Source organism: Carassius auratus, chromosome 2 (assembly GCF_003368295.1).
Source record: "Carassius auratus strain Wakin chromosome 2, ASM336829v1, whole genome shotgun sequence".
Taxonomy (NCBI): Eukaryota; Metazoa; Chordata; class Actinopteri; order Cypriniformes; family Cyprinidae; genus Carassius; species Carassius auratus.
The window spans coordinates 24,069,001-24,083,263 of NC_039244.1; the positions used below are offsets into that span (position 1 = coordinate 24,069,001).

At 38.1% G+C, this 14,263-nt stretch overlaps 2 protein-coding genes and 1 pseudogene across 2 annotated transcripts; all 3 read right to left on the minus strand.

The window, feature by feature from the left end:
• Window positions 1–198: 198 nt before the first annotated feature.
• LOC113111068 (probable G-protein coupled receptor 148) lies at window positions 199–2,925 on the minus strand. Its single transcript, XM_026275515.1, has 2 exons — window positions 2,667–2,925; window positions 199–1,706 (listed from the first exon to the last, which is right to left on the minus strand). Exon 2 carries the CDS (start codon window positions 1,597–1,599, stop codon window positions 649–651), a length of 951 nt encoding a protein of 316 aa, XP_026131300.1. The 5' UTR covers window positions 1,600–1,706; window positions 2,667–2,925; the 3' UTR covers window positions 199–648.
• LOC113041136 (transcription termination factor 4, mitochondrial-like) lies at window positions 1,703–10,021 on the minus strand (annotated as a pseudogene).
• On the minus strand, window positions 9,452–13,177 carry LOC113041143 (PAS domain-containing serine/threonine-protein kinase-like). Its single transcript, XM_026199509.1, has 6 exons — window positions 13,103–13,177; window positions 12,006–12,161; window positions 11,717–11,916; window positions 11,006–11,139; window positions 10,387–10,530; window positions 9,452–10,257 (listed from the first exon to the last, which is right to left on the minus strand). The coding sequence occupies exons 1-6, from the start codon at window positions 13,175–13,177 to the stop codon at window positions 10,073–10,075; spliced, it is 894 nt and encodes a 297-aa protein (XP_026055294.1). The 3' UTR covers window positions 9,452–10,072.
• Between the last annotated feature and the right edge of the window lie 1,086 nt (window positions 13,178–14,263).

A 14,263-nucleotide genomic window follows, 5' to 3' on the forward strand; every position in this document is an offset into this window, starting at 1 on the left:
CCAAGGCATAAATATTGATGCGTCTTCCTAGAATCAGAATGATTGCATAACATTTACACTGTTATTTTTGGACTGACAGATTAACTCAGAGCGCTAAGTGTCACAGATGTCAAACAATGAACACTTAAACAATGGGAAATTGGAGAAAGAGACAATTTTGTAAAAATCCTGAAATGTAAATTTATTTACTTTATCAAGAGAACAAAACAGCATCGACCATTGCTTTGCACACAAGAGTTTGAATAAATTTGGTGGTCATGAATAACAACATACAGTATTTTACCGGGGAAATCCAAAAATAAAAAAAATATTTGCATAAAGAAATTCAAGCCTAAATATCTTATCTTTTTTTTTTTTATTAAGTCTTAGTAACCTAGACTTTTCTTTTTGAGATTCACCCAGTTGCACTTTATAAAGTTCTGTTATGATGAATAATAGCACATTCAGTCTTCAGTTTAGATTTGAAAATATAAAAACAATTGAAACATTAAAATGCTTTAACTGAACATACTAAAATATAAAATGTATCTTTTAAAGATCTCTTTCTGCCTCGGGAGTCTTTTAAATTCCATCTTCTGCAAATGAACCCTCCAACGACTGAGCAACCAGACAGTTATTTTGCAGGCTTGCTCTGCTTCAAGTCCAGTTCTAGGCAGCACTCCTCTGACTTTGGGGTCTCTTCTTCCACAACACTCGCTGGACAGTCCTGTAAATCTCGCGATAGCGCAGGATGTACAGGTAAGGTGTGCAACAGCGTGGCAACAACATCAACACGCACATGTTCACCAAGTTAATCCACACTCCCACCTCATCCGAGTTATCTCGCTTTAAAAGAGCCAGCTCGACCGCAAAGACCAACGGGGGTACAAAATACAACATGAGCAACAGAGTGTGTGCCAGAAGTGTCATACGCGCACGAGAGTACCGACCGCGCCATATCCCAGAAGTCTTGGTGATGATGTAGAGATGGATGTAACAGTACACAACAAGAACAGTGCAGAGGCTGACAGCACTGATTAAGAATGAATGAACGCCAACCTTCCTCTGTTCCAATGAGAGCACCGCTATCAACACTAAACACACTGGAAGGCTCTGCTTGTAATGGTCCATCACCACCTCAAACATCACTAGCAAAGAGATGGGACACCCTGCGGCCAACACCCACAAGCTCATGATTATCTTCCTGGCCCGAGATGGTGTGAAAATCTCTTTGTAACGTAATGGCCACCGTACCGCCACATACGTGTCGACAACCATCAGTGTGATAGTGAGCACAGAGGTGCTATATGCCATTACCATGCTCGCCATCATAAACTTACACAACCAGTGGGGCATGTGCAGGCCCATTGAGTTACAGGAGACCATCGTAAGGTTTATGGTGAGGAAGAGCATATCGGTGAAGAGTATGTTAGCAAGGAGTAGGTAGCGGTTCTCTTGACGTAGCGAAGGAAAACACAGAATGCAAAGGGACAGAATGGGGTTGACCAGCAACGTGACCGAGGTTAGCAGAACCGTAGGGATGAGGAACAGATTCATGTGTCTGCTCATCATTATGTTGTTCCAATTCTCAGAGATGTTAACAATGAAAGGCTGATTCATGTTTGGAGTTCAGTTCCACATTAATGAGAGAAAGCGTTAGGCTGAAGAACAATAGCTCCTCTGTATGCTGAGACTGGAACAGTGGAGCACATATACGGCTTCTCTACCTACAGAAAACAGAAGAAACATGAGTACAGACTTATACAACATATGATCTGTAAACTTAGGATGAGGGTTCAAATATAAAGAATACACTTACATTTTCAAATTGGAAAGACAACAAAAATTAATAACTCATCCTGCACTACACAGTTTTTTGTCAAATTAACTGCTCTATAGATTAAGAATGCCCTTTCTGGCAACTAGCAATTGGGACATGACTGAGATTTTTTTGTAAAGTAACTATCACTTCAGTATGTTCTGAATAAAAGTCAAGGAAGAAGAACAATTTTTGAGGGACTTTAAAAAGAACGTTTACCCCAAAATTTAAAAGTCATCATTTATTTATCCATCGTTGGAAACCTATATGATTTCTTTCTTTCTGTGAGTGAATGAGGAGAGAATTTAAATTGTAGGTGAACTATCCCTTTAAAGAACAAAGCTTTACAGTTTGCAATTTCTCCAAAAAATTATGACGGATAAATCTTAAACAAACATGATCATTCCTAATTTATTTATTTATTTATTTATTTTTTGTATTATTAGGACTATCAAACATTCACAAAGCATTTTTCATCCTTATAAACAATTTGACTTATATAATTTTTAACATCAAATAGAGAATAAAAATAGTGATGAGTATAAAATATAAAAAATACAGTTTTGAGTGAACTTGATTGAGCTTAATATATTTACAAACATAAAAAATTATTACCACAAATGCCAGTAGCATGATATTTGGTGAGCAGGATCAATCAATGCAAATAATGTGCTTGTTTGTTTACTGGTAATATAATGTTATCTCTAATAAATACACAAATCATTATGACATGGTACGTAGTTCCAACTGAAAAAAACATTATTGTAAGTTTCAGCCCTGTTTCTTCGACAAACAGTTCAAAGAGTTAGAATAAAATATGAACGCATTGAAGACCAATCGATTAATTGTGTTAAAATGACTTGCGTACCTGTTCCACACATCCACATATGCAGTAACTCCTGCTTGCATCCTGGCCTCCATTAGACTAATGTTGCCCCAGATCAATACCGCCCGACTCTATCCTTGTTATCAGAGACCAGGCGTTCCACTGATGCGCACAGATCCGTAAACGATCGCACGACACTAACACTCTTCAGCTTTGCATGGTTACTCAGTATTTGGTGTAAATTATGCTGACCCTCCCCATAACAGGCCATTCAGATAAACAAACACTATTATCACCTCAATGTTCCTCGACACTACTATTCACCTCATATCCGGAGGTAAAAGCTTATAAAGCAATAAATGAGATGCAGGATTAAATAAACAAATAATATACAAAAATGTTGTCATGACCACCAGCCTGTAAACAGTATGCTAGTAGTTTGCATATGTCATACTTATGCAGAACATGAAATGCTGCCATTATATAGCTCGAAAAAACAGGTAATTTTGCTGAATGAAATAGTTTTTATTCCTTTTGAATATTTAATACAAAAGGCCTAATTTTCTGTCCTTCTTGTAACCAGTGTACCAGTGACGCTTTCTCCTGTGCAGTCCGTCATCATCATCTTTATCCTCCCCTAACTCCTCATCACTGCTGTATTCATTCTCCCTCTCTGCTTCCTCTTGCTCTCTTACCATCAGCTTGAGAAAAACATGGAACTCCTCTGCATCCGCCATGGTGATCTGCTCCAGGTAGGTTTCCTCAGAGACACAGAGGATGTCTTTGAGCGGAGGGTTAAGGATGAGAGTTTGGCCCTTTTTGTCTGGTGTCTGGTACAGTCCCCTCCGCTCCAGAAATCAATGACGACATCACAGCTCAGAGAGGTCCTGAACAGCTTTGCCTTTACCATCTCTGGCTGCCGCACACCCATTAGAAAATATGCATACTGTGGGGAGAAAACAAGCTGTTTGAAACTACTGTAAAACACTGACTGTCCTTTAAATGGCATCTTCATTGATCCAAAATGGCCCACACAACAGTGAACTGTGGTGGGAATGGGCTTCCATACATTAGAGCCAGGATAACCTTTAGTGAAAAGTAGCAGCCCTACCTGGAATTTGTACTCCAGCAGTGAAGAGCCATTTCTCTCTTAGCAGTCGGGATACCATGTTTACCCTCTTGACTGGCAGAAGCATGACTTTGGAGTAGCGACTGATCATACTTTGCAGACTACCTGTGGACAGATTTAGTTTAGTTTAGATTAATTCATATATTTAACATTACATTTAGTCATTTAGCAGACGCTTTTATCCAAAGCAACTTACAAACAATTGAAGTGTTGTGCCAGAGTTAGCTACAGAGCTAATTTGCATCTGCAGTTCCTGGATGTTTTTACAAACTTAAAATTCTCCATTACAGAAATACAATACATACAATAACAGCACTTCTAGAAACCTTTTTTAGTAGTTTAGTAGTTTTTTTAAAATATAAATTATATTTTCCACGATCAAATACCCAAATATTTGAAATGCTAAACAATATTACTTCTACTTTGACGAAAATATCCAGACAACCCTCGTCAACTCTCTTAATGGAAAAGTACATTCCCACAGTTTTACTCACATTAAAAGTTATTCTACATCTATAATCTTACCCAATACTTAAACCTAACAACTACCTTACTAACTATTAATAAGCAGCAAATTAAGAATTTATTGAGAGAAATGTTGTAGTTAATATTTAACAAGTGTTACCTATTCTCAAGTGTTACCAAAGTGTTATATAGCTCACTGAATCATACTCACACTTAATGCTGGGAGCAGTGGAAACACTTGAGAGAGAACTGCCAAGTGAGTTATTTCTTATGATAAAGAGGACAATGGTACAAGAGGAATACCACATTTTAGTTTTAAGTGTGAAAGTATAGCAGAAGTAACACTGACATTCAAAAACAATGGACTTGTGAAAAGGCTCCTGAAATACTCAAAATTTCACTATAAGTTTTCATTTAGTGATGAGGGAATTTTTGCTAGAAAAAGATCAGGAGAAATAGCATGCATGTGTCTCAGAGCCGGCAAAAGCTATGAAAAGAGTGACACTTTATCTTACAGAGTATGACACAGCCTGCAGAAGTGACATGAATGCTTGTAGTCACCACTGTAGCCAAAGCAAAATAAACTCATTTAACTTCTTCCAATGCCCATACTGTGGTTTCTAGAGGTCAAGTATGTCATTTCGGATCCAAAAGCATCCAACACATTCTGGTGTTGCGAGAGGAGGAGTACAGTGAGAAGTGGAGGTAGGAGGTGCACTCATTAATAGTATGCTGTGCACTGTAACTTTATTGAATTGAACAGCAGCAAAGCACACATAGCACTGGGATGAGACGAACAATACCGGACGGAAAACCAGGGGCAGAACACTTTAAATAAATTCAAACTAATGAGACACACCTTGGGACAATGTAACAGAGCGTGGAATTACTGGAATAAATGATAACATAATCAGGACAGGAACAGGAAGACCAAATATGGAAATAAACAAAACATGGAGCACGTGGGGGAAGGAAACATACACAAATATATATATATATATATATATATATATTTGTATGTGTGTGTATTTATATATAAATACATACACAGTACACATATCATGTCAAAACAAACTTTTATTTTGGATGTGATTAATCAATTTGACAGCCCTAATTTTAATTTTATCTTCTCTCCTTACTTACAATGTACATATGTTCAAAATTGTGGTTTTCCCTTACCTATAGATTGTGTTGCATTATTTTCTGTAAATCGGCTTTGTAACAATATTTATTATAAATTGTATTACCTAAATACATTTCAGTTGAATTAAACTATGTTTATCTTATATTTAATAATTAGGTGGAAAAAATATTTCTTTATATAAGGTTCATATTTTCAAAAATAATTCAATAATTTGATATACATTTACGCCACTGTTCAGAAATTTGGGGTTGGCTAGATATTTTAATAAGCTTTTGAAAAAAATACTCTCATATTCACCGAGGCTGCATTTATTTCATCAGCAATATATTAAAACAGTCATATGGTGAAATATTATTACCATTAAAAAGAACTGTTAGCTATTTTAATATATTTTAAAATTGCATTGATTCCTGTGATGGCAAAACAATATTGTCAATCGTGATTTCTTTTAAAATTAAAACCATCAAACATCAACTTCAAAGGCTAGTCGGTTTTTAACAAGACAAATGCATGTTAATAATTTGCTTATAATTTGTTTGCTGTAATGAGGAAGAAGCCCATCTCTACTAAATAAACAAATCATTACAGCATGATACACAGTTCCAAAGCTATTTCTGGTCCACAAAACTCTTACATTTACATATTTAGCAGCCGCTTTTATCCAAAGCAACTTACAAATGAGGACAGTGGAAGCAATCAAAAATAACAAAAAGAGCAATGATGTATAAGTCTCGGTTATGTTAACACAGTACACGTAACATGGGCTTTTAAATAATATAATAAATAAAAATAAAACAGAATAGAAAAAGAATAGAGCAAGCTAGTGTTAGAGGTCTTTACACACACACACACACACACAACATACACAAAAATGCATAATACATGAAAATAAAATAGAATACAAAAAGATTAGAAAGGTAGTTAGATTTTTTTTAAGAATAGAATCGAATAGAATAGTGAGTGTTAGAGTTAGAGGGTCAAATAAAGATGGAATAGATGGATTTCAAGACGATTGTTGAAGATGGCTAAGGACTCATTTCATTTAAAGTCCGTAAAAGTGATTTTGTGCTTCGTTGGGATGGCACAATCAAGCGACGTTCACTTGCAGAACGCAAGCTTCTACAGGGCACATAAATCTGAAGTGACAAATTTAGGTAAATGGGTGCAGAGCCAAATGTAGATTTGTAGGCAAATATCAATGCCTTGAATTTTATGCGAGCAGCTATTGGAAGCCAGTGCAAATTGATAAACAGAGGTGTGACATGTATTATTTTTGGCTCATTAAAAATTTATCTTGCTGCCGCGTTCTGGATAAATTGTAAAGGTTTGATGGAACTGGCTGGAAGACCTGCCAAGAGGGCATTGCAATAGTCCAGCCTGGACAATACAAGAGCTTGAACAAGGAGTTGTGCAGCATGTTCCGAAAGAGAGGGCCTGATCTTCTTGATGTTGAATAAAGCAAATCTGACAGTTTTAGCAATGTGGTCTGAGAAAGTCAGCTGATCATCAATCATAACTCCAAGGCTTCTAGCTGTTTTTGAAGGAGTTATAGTTGATGTGCTAACTTGATGGTGATATTGTGACGAAACGATGGGTTTGCTGGAAGCACAAGCAGTTCTGTCTTGGCAATGTTGAGTTGAAGGTGATGGTCCATCATCCAGCAAGAAATGTCTGTTAGACAAGCTGAGATGCGAATAGCTACCGTCAGATCATCAGGATGGAATGAGAGGTAGAGTTGAGTGTCATTAGCATAGCAGTGGTATGAAAAGCCATAGATAATTCCCCCCCCCCCCCAACTGCTATTTCTGTCCCTTTGGGGGGTATAGTACCCCCCAGTACCTCCTGTAATTTGAACTATGCTGCCTGACCCAATCCAAGCCATCTTCAAGAAACAGCTAGACACATATCTTCTATCTAAACTTTACCCCCTAAAATGAGCACTATCTATTTTATTTATATTCTATTCTATCCAGTTGTTTTCTTTTATTTATAATTTAAAAAAAAGCCCTGCTGATAAAAAAAACCTTGAACCTCTAGTAGTATTCTCTAATCTTAATATATTAATTTATCTATTTCATAATTACAAAAAACTATATATATATATATATATATATATATATATATATGGACCCTTTAACACTAGCTCCATATATTTATTTTCTTCCTACTTTTGATTTATTATAATAAAAAAACTTGCTAATGAGGACTTGTCACAGGATTTACATTGTTGCTATTTTGTTGGTTTGATTGCTTCGATTTGTTCAAACAAACAAAAAGGAATGTATAATTACATAACAGATAAAGAATTTGTTTTAGGAGATTCATATCGACAAGCAGTCACATATCCTATTATAATATTAAATAAGCTATTATTTATTCATTTGATTTTTTTTTATGCGATTCATCACAATTGAATGTTAGACTCTGGTTCCCACCAGCACTGAGTTCAATAATGAACTGCCTTTAACTGTCATTTTGCATTATTCACAAACTGTTTTCCTAATTGATGTTCTTCAGTTGCTTTCAGAATCAGAAAGAATCAGAGTCAGAAAGAGCTTTATTGCCAAGTATGCTTACGCATACAAGGAATTTGTTTTAGTGACATAAGCTTCCAGGACACAGAGACAACAACAACACAGACAAAAAAGAAAAAAAAGAAAGGGAGATTTACAAATTGGTAAATAAATAAGTGTATAAACAATTGTGCTATACATGATAATGGAATAGGATTGAGTGAGATGCAGGAATGTTCTAGGATGGAGGGTTAACAAATAAATATAAGGATATTGCACGTTTATGAGCATAGGTAGGGAACATTTAACTGTTCATGAAGTAGATTGCCTGGGGGAAGAAACTGTTCTTATGCCTTGCTGTTCTGGTATTTGCGGCTCTGAGGCGCCGGCCAGATGGCAAAAGTTCAAAGATGGGGTGACTTGGATGTGAGGGATCCAGAGTGATTTTCTGAGCCCTTTTCCTCACTCTGGATGTATACAGTTCTTGAAGGGTGGGCAGGGGAGCACCAATTATCCTTTCAGCAGTCCGAACAGTTCTCTGTAGTCTTTTGATGTCTGATTTTGTTGCTGAACCAAACCAGACAGTTATTGAAGTACACAGGACAGACTCATTGACGGCTGAGTAGAACTGTTTCAGCAGCTCCTGTGGCATGTTAAACTTCCTCAGCTGGCGAAGGGAGTACAACCTTTGCTGGGCCTTTTTCACAATGGAGTCAATGTGATTGTCCCACTTCAGGTCCTGAGAGATGGTGGTTCCCAGGAATCTGAATGACACCACTGCAGTCACAGTGCTGTTCATGATAGTGAGTGGGGAAAGTGCAGGGGGGTTTCTCCTAAAGTCCACGATCATCTCCACAGTTTTGAGCGTGTTCAGCTCCAGGTTGTTAAGACTGCACCAGAAAGCCAGCTGCTCAACCTCTTGTCTGTAAGCAGACTCATCACCGTCCTGGATGAGGCCAATGACTATAGTGTCGTCTGCAAACTTTAGGAGCTTGACAGAGGGGTCTTTAGAGGTGCAGTCGTTGGTGTACAGGGAGAAGAGCAGAGGGGAGAGAACACATCCCTGAGGGGCACCAGTGTTGGTGGAGCAGCTGTTTGATGTGAATTTCCCCAGTCTCACTAACTGTTGCCTATCTGTCAGAAAGCTGGTGATCCACTGACAGATAGAGCTAGGAACAGAGAGCTGGGTCAGTTTGGTCTGAAGGGCTGTTGGGATGATGGTGTTGAAAGCCGAACTAAAGACACAAATAGGATCCTCACATAAGTCCCTGTTTGTCCAGATGTTGCAGGATGAAGTGCAATCCCATGTTGATTGCATCATCCACGGACCTGTTTGCTCGGTAAGCAAACTGCAGGGGGTCCAGTAAGGGTCCAGTGATGTCCTTCAGAAAAGCCAGAACCAGTTCACTCAATCTTTTTTGTTTAAAGCGCTATATAATTAAAGGTGACTTGGCTTGACCTGTTTTCTGCATATATGTGTACCCATATCTGTGTAGCGTCAAATACACCCGCACTAAAACAAATCAGACCTCAAAAGTTCCGGAGGTTTGAACAGAAGACGAGACGAAAGTGAATATAAACTGCTAATAATTTTATTGAAGAAATCAACTGACATTAACACCTGATTGAAGCTTTACAAAGCCTGAGAATAAGTTGAAAAAATAAAAACAATTCAGAGTAACCGACAACCAAAGTACACTGAAATCATGCCAATAATTTATTCATAGGATAAACTTTTAAAAGTTAAAAATATTAAAAATATTCATAATTTAAAATGTTAAAAATCAACCTAAAATTCTTTTCAAGCTCTGAAGGCCTAATAATAAAACAAACCTCATCAAGGTCTAGCGCATGTTTCATCATGTTTTAACAGGACAATTCTTGTGCTCAACACCACAACATTACAACAAACAGCAAGAATTTTCTACATCTCAGAATACAAGGTTTTAAAAACTCCATGAAAGGTGAAAAACAACATTCATAAATACACTCCTATTCCTTCACCGAGCACAGAGATAAAGCTGTTTCTTAGCAACACAGATGGCTTCCATTCCCAGTTATACTTTCCTTTTGCTCTTTTGGACGGACTGGTATCATCAAGGAGGACAGTGGCAGGTGGAGTGAGAGTTCTGCAGACATTGTGCATTAGTGCTCATGGTTGAGCAGAACACATTAGTATTTCTTTCACAACAGCTCCTCACACATCAGTGAGATATTTCAGCAGCTCGGATTGCAGTGCCGCCATTGTTCTCCTCTGTTCCTCATCTTCATCTTCATCTACTAAAGGGGTGTCCTCTGAAGTGCTCAGATTGTTTTCGAGGTCCAGGTAGAGGATATCTGCCCGGTTCACACATGAGTTGGACTCAACATGTTCTGTGGATACTGAGAGAAAATCATGAGATAAATGATACAGAGCTTTTTTTTCTTTTTATTAAAAGGTGTTATAATCTTTTCGGAGGACGAAGGCATAAATGGCCAAAATATGAAATAATCTAAACCCAATAGTTTTACCTTCGCTAGAGGGAAAGACCTCTCCCCACGAGTACTCTGCTAGATTTATGGGTTGCTGAATCCACTGCGACTCCAAGAGATCCTCTAGAGTCATTCTTTCATCAACCACTGGGTGCAAAAGACCAGCCAACAGTGCATACAACTCTAAAACAAGCACACAGCAACAGGTTGAATACTAATAAACAGTGTTTTTGCAGGTTTTATTTTAAAATAAGCAATGTTCAACATTACATGTCTTATTTTTCTGGGAAATTATTCAAAAAGAAGTGTTATGATTCAAACGAGAACAAATTTCTGCCAACGGGCTTGGATAATGTAAAGGGAATCAAGTCTTCAAGCCTCACTGAGGGACCTCTTAAGCATAAACTAAATTTTGCTCAATTTATCAGAAAACAATACCTTTATACCTTCATTTTGCATCTCAAGTAAGTGCATCTTGATTGATTGCAGGGCATGCAACATTTACATGGCATGTCTGTGAATTTAATGGTTTCAGCTCCAATTTAAGAACTTTTTAATGCCTTCATGTGTTGGAGGTGAGAATTTAGACTTTTTAAGACCTACAGAAACCTGTGTCTCTAGTTAGTGTTCACAGCTGTGATGAAGCAGAGCTTCAAACCTGTAGAGATCGGGCATGGAGGGTTGAGTCGGGCCTGCAGGGTTTCCTCCACACAGCCAAACGGGTTTTCACTGAAGAGTAAGGTGTATAAGAACACTCCTAGAGACCACATCTCCAGCTCTGGACCCTTGTATCTACATACACACAAAAACAAATCTCATATTTTGCCTGTATATACAAGCATAATGCTTTCAACATTATTCTTGCATTAATCTGACATTCACCTCCACAGGCTTTAAGTCAACATAAAAAAAACTTTTCTTTTTTTTTTTACCAGTGATGTTGCATGTTTCCCAGTTAAAAAGGGTATTCTAACCTATTTTAAAATCCAGACAGGATTAATGAAACCTGAGTGAATAATAATTGTTAACTTGTCACTACATTTTTATTAAGGGTAAATAAAGAAAGACCTGCTCTGATGAATCGTGCATTTGAATGTTCAAGGGCTTTGTGGTGATCTCAGACATACAGTTATTAATGTGCTGCTTATTATATAGACATGAATATATAAAGGGATAGTTCACCTTCAATTGCTGGTCCCTATTGACTTCCATAGTATTATAAAAAAGTTAAAAATACTATTCAAGTCAATGGGGACCAGCAATTAAAGAGGAACTTTTAATCGCCTGATCTTCTCCTGTTTTCTGTCCTCATCAAGCTCAGACACACAGAGGTAGAATGGAGATGTCTGTGTGATGCTTCAGTACGTACGGGTTTCCCAGAAGCACCTCTGGTGAGCAGTACTCCAGAGTACCACAGAAGGTATAGAAGAGCTTTCCGGGTTCCAGCAGGGCAGCAGAGCCAAAGTCGATCAGCCGGATGTGGAATTTAGAGTTTATGATGATATTTTCATCCTTTATGTCCCTGTGGAGCACGCTTTTGCTACGCAGATAACTCACTGCGGCTACCAACTACACACAGACACATACAGATACACATCAGAAAGAAATCATCTAATTACAACTTCTATATGCATCAGTTCTCACAGCCTGTTCCTCACCTGTCTGAAGATGTAGCTGGCTAGAGGCTCATCCAGTCTGGCTGGCATGTCGATAAACTCAAACAGGTCTAGCCCATCCCCATGCTTCTCCATGACCATTTGGAAGAATCCCTCATTCTCAAACACCTCCAGCACCTGCAGCAAAAAAGAAATGCACTCATAAACACAAAGAGTGAACAGACCATACTAGCATTTGGCAATGTTCAATATAAAACCTGACAATAATCCAGAACATGTATAATATGAATATTAGATCTATAAATATATTGTTCAAATGTTTGGGGTCATTTTTTTTTAATTCTCTTATCCTTGCCAAGTCTGCTTGATTAAGCTATTTGATCAAAAATATAGTAAAAATAGTCATATTGTGAAATTTGTTTTATCATATTTTTAAATGAAAAATAATTTTTAAAGTTCCTAATATTGTTTGGGAGTATCCTACAATAATTTATACACATACAATAAAAATAAATAAACACTAAATATGCATTTAATATTCAACCTCTCTCAAACATTTCGTTTAAAGCAGTTCTAAGGTTCAGTCTCTCTAAACCTCTCCTTTCTGTGAGCCTACTCTGCTGTGATTGGTCAGATGGAAGTTTGTTGTGATTGGTCTACCTCGTACAGTGAGTTTCAGAAACGACTCGGCCCTATGCCGTAGTTCTGCATTTTGAACGGTCGTTAGATAACCTAAACATCTATTATTTATCATACATACAGTATGTGATTCAGTAGAGCCAGCTAAACTGGGTACTGAGCCATCTTTCAAGAGCAAAAATTTTGTGAATCCTGTGTATCAAAACTCCCCGAGATTGGAAAAGTCATCCAAAAATTACAGCAACACAGATTTGGGTTGTACTGGTTGTAGTACAGTGAAAAAATGAATTTTAACCACTGATTCTTTGCAGTCTAAACTTCACAGCAAGGTTTTAAAGCATGTGAACAGATTGAAATAGACATTCAACAACAACATTGCATTTAAGGAACCTAATGGCCAAATACTTTTTTTTTTTTAGGAGGCTGTTTTGCATCGTTTACTTTTGGCAACAGAATATTGTAAATATTTCATATGAACTGAAGCCATTCTCTCAGCGTACCTTCACAACATTGGGGGTGTTGCAGGCGAGCCAGAATGGCCACTTCTTGACTGACCCGACCCAGATCAGGATCATCCACCCAGCATTCACTCACCACTGCCACTTTTCCTAATGAACTTCACAACCACCTGAAATTGAAGTGATAATAAATTCAACATCTCTTCACCAGCTCATATAATTGTCATAAAGACTGAATACACACTACGGCAATGACACGGACTCAGAGTGTAAATATCATCTCTTAAGAACCCTGAGCAAAGGTTTGAACAACTGACGTCACTGTTGTCCACTTATTATCTCGCAAACCGGATGAATATGATTGTATGAATTAGCAGTGAGTGCAGAAAGCGTCACTTACTTCCTGTCCATCTATCCGTCTTGCAGCAAGCCAGACAAAGCCAAAGGCTCCCTTTCCAATGGAGCGCAGTGGATGGTAGTCTTCTTCAAACTGACCCTCACATGCTCCGGACTGCTCCAGGTCCACACAGGAGCGCAAGGCATTGACGAACTGCCTAAATGAGGAAGAAAGGATCTTAAATGAAGATACTAAAGTTATTAGGTCACCCAAAAATTTAAATGATGTAATTTACCCCTCCTCACTCATGAGGGTTCCAAATCTGTACAACTTACTTTCTTCTTGAAGAAACGCAATAGAAGATATTTTGAAAGAATAACATTTTTGGTTGGACTATCCCTTTAAAAAAGCTTCAGTTTTAAAGTATTCAGGCAGCTCACCTCAGAAAGGCAAAAGCAAAGGCTTCCTGTTCTGGAGCTCCAGTCTCTCACTGTGGGAGACATGGTGCTCTGTAGAGCCTCCTGGTGGTGGAGCAGGAGATGACTCCCACTCAGCCACAGACAGACCAGGGAGCTACCGCTGGACAGGGACACCCAGCGCACATCACACTGCACCTCTACACAGAGTGAGAAAATTACCAATATGGTCATTATTGGTCCCTAGTATAATTACAACAGCTACACAGTTGACATACCAACTGGTGTTCCATCGCTGTTGTAGCAGGTCACATGAATCCTGCCCTCTGGAATGGAGGAGTTCACCTTCACCTTCTTCGGGGGGAGGTGGTAGGAGTGTCACCTGGCAACAAAACTCCACCCCTCTCCCTCTGGAGATCCAGAACACGGCCGATAGCCTGTTCCGAAAAG

Excerpts from the sequence above, each read along its gene's own strand:
- LOC113041143 (XM_026199509.1), bottom strand. The coding sequence starts at position 13,177 with ATGATCCTGATCTGGGTCGGGTCAGTCAAGAAGTGGCCATTCTGGCTC. Across the intron at positions 12,162-13,102 it reads ACACCCCCAATGTTGTGAAG|TGCATTTCTTTTTTGCTGCA; the intron begins GTACGCTGAGAG and ends TGTGTTTATGAG. Across the intron at positions 10,531-11,005 it reads TCCATGCCCGATCTCTACAG|AGTTGTATGCACTGTTGGCT; the intron begins GTTTGAAGCTCT and ends TGCTTGTTTTAG.
- LOC113111068 (XM_026275515.1), bottom strand. The coding sequence starts at position 1,599 with ATGAATCAGCCTTTCATTGTTAACATCTCTGAGAATTGGAACAACATA.